This window comes from Oncorhynchus gorbuscha, linkage group LG19 (genome assembly GCF_021184085.1).
Source record: "Oncorhynchus gorbuscha isolate QuinsamMale2020 ecotype Even-year linkage group LG19, OgorEven_v1.0, whole genome shotgun sequence".
Taxonomy (NCBI): domain Eukaryota; kingdom Metazoa; phylum Chordata; class Actinopteri; order Salmoniformes; family Salmonidae; genus Oncorhynchus; species Oncorhynchus gorbuscha.
This window is the reverse complement of record NC_060191.1, coordinates 71,014,864-71,019,032: the sequence shown is the minus strand read 5'-3', so window position 1 is coordinate 71,019,032 and position 4,169 is coordinate 71,014,864. Positions and strand designations below refer to the sequence as shown.

Genomic DNA, 4,169 nt, shown 5'->3' with positions numbered 1-4,169 from the left:
AATATAATATTCCCAGGACTGGTGTATAAATCTGACTCTCCCCTCCCTCCCAATATAATATTCCCAGGACTGGTGTATAAATCTGACTCTCCCCTCCCTCCCAATATAATATTCCCAGGACTGGTGTATAAATCTGACTCTCCCTCCCTCCCAATATAATATTCCCAGGACTGGTGTATAAATCTGACTCTCCCTCCCTCCCAATATAATATTCCCAGGACTGGTGTATAAATCTGACTCTCCCTCCCTCCCAATATAATATTCCCAGGACTGGTGTATAAATCTGACTCTCCCCTCCCTCCCAATATAATATTCCCAGGACTGGTGTATAAATCTGACTCTCCCCTCCCTCCCAATATAATATTCCCAGGACTGGTGTATAAATCTGACTCTCCCCTCCCTCCCAATATAATATTCCCAGGACTGGTGTATAAATCTGACTCTCCCCTCCCTCCCAATATAATATTCCCAGGACTGGTGTATAAATCTGACTCTCCCCTCCCTCCCAATATAATATTCCCAGGACTGGTGTATAAATCTGACTCTCCCCTCCCTCCCAATATAATATTCCCAGGACTGGTGTATAAATCTGACTCTCCCCTCCCTCCCATTCTTCTCTTTTCCAGGACTCTTGGTGGCCTCTCCTCTTTCCCCATCTCCTCCTCCACTCTGGATCTGTCTGTTTCTCTCCCCCTCTCTCCCACCTTCACCAACTCTCCCAGCGTATTCCCGGAAACATGGTTACCCATGACGACCAGCCAGGACTTCCTGCAGGTTCCGGTATCCCGTGACGACCGGAGCTATCGGACCGTCTACACCCTCTTCCACAAGACGGTGTCCGAAACCAAGTTCCGCATCCTGAAGATCCTCCGCGTCCAGAACCCCTTCCTCTGGGAGAAATACAAGCGGTGAGTTATCATAGTTATTACACAGTTATTAAATAGGTATGTTATTACACAGAAGTTCACCTGGGTCCTGGTGGAGGTAAGGAGATGGTTGAGTTAGTAGCTACACACTTATTAGCAGTTAGTTTATTGTGAATGACTGAATCACGGCTCTTGTGTTCCTGTAGATAGATGTCTGCTACACTGGTCCTGCTTTAGACCAGACCTAGGGGACAGACTGATGTCTGATCCTGCTTTAGACCAGACCTAGGGGACAGACTGATGTCTGATCCTGCTTTAGACCAGACCTAGGGGACAGACTGATGTCTGATCCTGCTTTAGACCAGACCTAGGGGACAGACTGATGTCTGATCCTGCTTTAGACCAGACCTAGGGGACAGACTGATGTCTGATCCTGCTTTGGACCAGACCTAGGATGTCTCTCTGCTATGGCCCTGAATATGAATGCTCTGGAAGTGGTCTGTTCCAGGCTAAATGGCTCTGATGCCAGAATGCACCAGAATGCTTTCAATTGGGGCCAAAAAAGAGGTCATTGGTGTTGTTGTGGTTAGTGTTGTGTTTCAATATGACTGAATGCTGTGGGTGCTTTGTTCTGTACGAATGGTGAGAGCCAAGCTGTGTGTGTGTGTGTTCAGTGTGTGTGTGTGTGTGTGTGTGTGTGTGTGTGTGTGTGTGTGTGTGTGTGTGTGTGTGTGTGTGTGTGTGTGTGTGTGTGTGTGTGTGTGTGTGTTCAGTGTGTGTGTGTGTGTGTCTGAACACACAGCTGGGCTCTCACGATTAGTGTAACCCACTTGTGAAGGTGAGACCGTGAGAACCGGGATTCAGAAGCACAGGAAGTGGGTCCTTGATTTTTTTTAAATACAGTCCGTTGCCATAGATACGGCAGAAGGGAATAGAGCACAGAGAGGATGAGTCAGGGGGTGGTGTGTGTGTGTGTGTGTGTGTCGTACTTGGTAGAATCAGTGAATCAAATAGACTAGACTGTAGAGTTAAAGCTGTTTCATTGTATCTGGTTCAAAAGTGTAAACAATCAACCACTAAATATGTCAAAAATAACACACATACGATCACTAGACTGAAGACATCATTAATACCCCCTCTCCCCCTGACAGGAAGAAGGAGTACATGTCTCGTCGTCTCTTGGAGATGGACAGGATGCTGAGCGAGCGTCACCTTTTCCACGGCACCTCCACTGAGGTGGTAGAGGGCATCTGCAAACACAACTTTGACCCGCGTGTCAGTGGTAAACACGCCACCATGTTCGGACAAGGCTCCTACTTCGCCCGCAAGGCCGTCTACTCCCATAACTTCTCCAAGCGCTCTCCTAAAGGGATCCACTCCATGTTCCTGGCCAAAGTGCTCACTGGCAGGTTAGTAGTCTTTATGGGATTACTGTGTCCTCACTGACAGTCTTTATGGGATTACTGTGTCCTCACTGACAGGTTACTAGTCTTTATGGGATTACTATGTCCTCACTGACAGTCTTTATGGGATTACTGTGTCCTCACTGACAGTCTTTATGGGATTACTGTGTCCTCACTGACAGTCTTTATGGGATTACTGTGTCCTCACTGACAGGTTACTAGTCTTTATGGGATTACTGTGTCCTCACTGACAGTCTTTATGGGATTACTATGTCCTCACTGACAGGTTACTAGTCTTTATGGGATTACTGTGTCCTCACTGACAGTCTTTATGGGATTACTGTGTCCTCACTGACAGGTTACTAGTCTTTATGGGATTACTATGTCCTCACTGACAGGTTACTAGTCTTTATGGAGGTACTATGTCCTCACTGACAGTCTTTATGAGATTACTGTGTCCTCACTGACAGTCTTTATGGGATTACTATGTCCTCACTGACAGGTTACTAGTCTTTATGGAGGTACTATTTCCTCACTGACAGTCTTTATGGGATTACTGTGTCCTCACTGACAGTCTTTATGGGATTACTATGTCCTCACTGACAGGTTACTAGTCTTTATGGGATTACTATGTCCTCACTGACAGGTTACTAGTCTTTATGGGATTACTATGTCCTCACTGACAGGTTACTAGTCTTTATGGGATTACTGTGTCCTCACAGACAGTCTTTATGGGATTACTGTGTCCTCACTGACAGGTTACTAGTCTTTATGGGATTACTGTGTCCTCACTGACAGGTTACTAGTCTTTATGGGATTACTATGTCCTCACTGACAGTCTTTATGGGATTACTGTGATTTATAGCATCACACAGAAATGTGGTTGAAGAAAACTCTTCCTGAACTCAGTAGACCACTACTGGTTAGTCATCCATGATTGTTCCATTTGGTGAGCACTCGCAGAACTTGACATTGTTCCTCTCTCCTCTGTGTCTCCAGGTTTACAGTGGGGAACCCCTCCATGCGTCGGCCGCCCCCACTCAGCCCCCGCGACCCCTCCAGTGACCTGTACGACTCGTGTGTAGACAACTGGGTGGACCCCCAGATCTATGTTATCTTTAACGACGACCAGAGCTACCCCTACTTTATCATCCAGTACGAAGAGGTTCCCAGTACCGTGGCTATCTGACACAGAGCAGACTGAACCAAACCCAGTACTGTGGCTGAGAACAGACCAGACTGAACCAAACCCAGTACTGTGGTTGAGAACAGACCAGACTGAACCAAACCCAGTACTGTTGCTGAGAACAGACCAGACCGAATCAAACACAGTACTGTGGCTGAGAACAGACCAGACAGAACCAAACCCAGTACTGTGGCTGAGAACAGACCACATTTACATTTAAGTCATTTAGCAGACGCTCTTATCCAGAGCGACTTACAAATTGGTGCATTCACCTTATGACATCCAGTGGAACAGTCACTTTACAATAGTGCATCTAAATCTTAAAGGGGCGGGGGGGGGATACTTATCCTATCCTAGGTATTCAGACCAGACCGAACCAAACCCAGTACTGTGGCTGAGAACAGGCTAGACCGAACCAAACACAGTACCGTGGCTATCGGACACAGACCAGACAGAACCAAACCCAGTACTGTGGCTGAGAACAGACCAGACCGAACCAAACCCAGTACTGTGGCTGAGAACAGACCAGACCGAACCAAACCCAGTACTGTGGCTGAGAACAGACCAGACCGAACCAAACCAGAGCTACCTCATACTGCATCATCAGTATGAAGAGTTAACCGGTACTGTCAACATCTGAGATCTATTGGTTCCTCCCTACACCCGTCAACCACAGCAGCTTCCATCTGTATGCTGTTGGTTTGAAGCCCTTAA

At 47.0% G+C, this 4,169-nt stretch overlaps 1 protein-coding gene across 1 annotated transcript in view; it reads left to right on the top strand.

Annotated features, from left to right (window-relative positions):
* Positions 1-3,738, top strand: part of LOC124005159 (TCDD-inducible poly(ADP-ribose) polymerase) — a 38,515-nt gene extending 34,777 nt beyond the window's left edge. The window contains exons 6-8 of the mRNA XM_046314149.1: positions 627-908; positions 2,018-2,275; positions 3,269-3,738. Of these exons, the coding sequence (XP_046170105.1) occupies positions 627-908; positions 2,018-2,275; positions 3,269-3,458 (730 nt within the window). The 3' untranslated portion in view covers positions 3,459-3,738. The remainder of the gene's footprint in view (positions 1-626; positions 909-2,017; positions 2,276-3,268) is intronic.
* Positions 3,739-4,169: the final 431 nt, after the last annotated feature.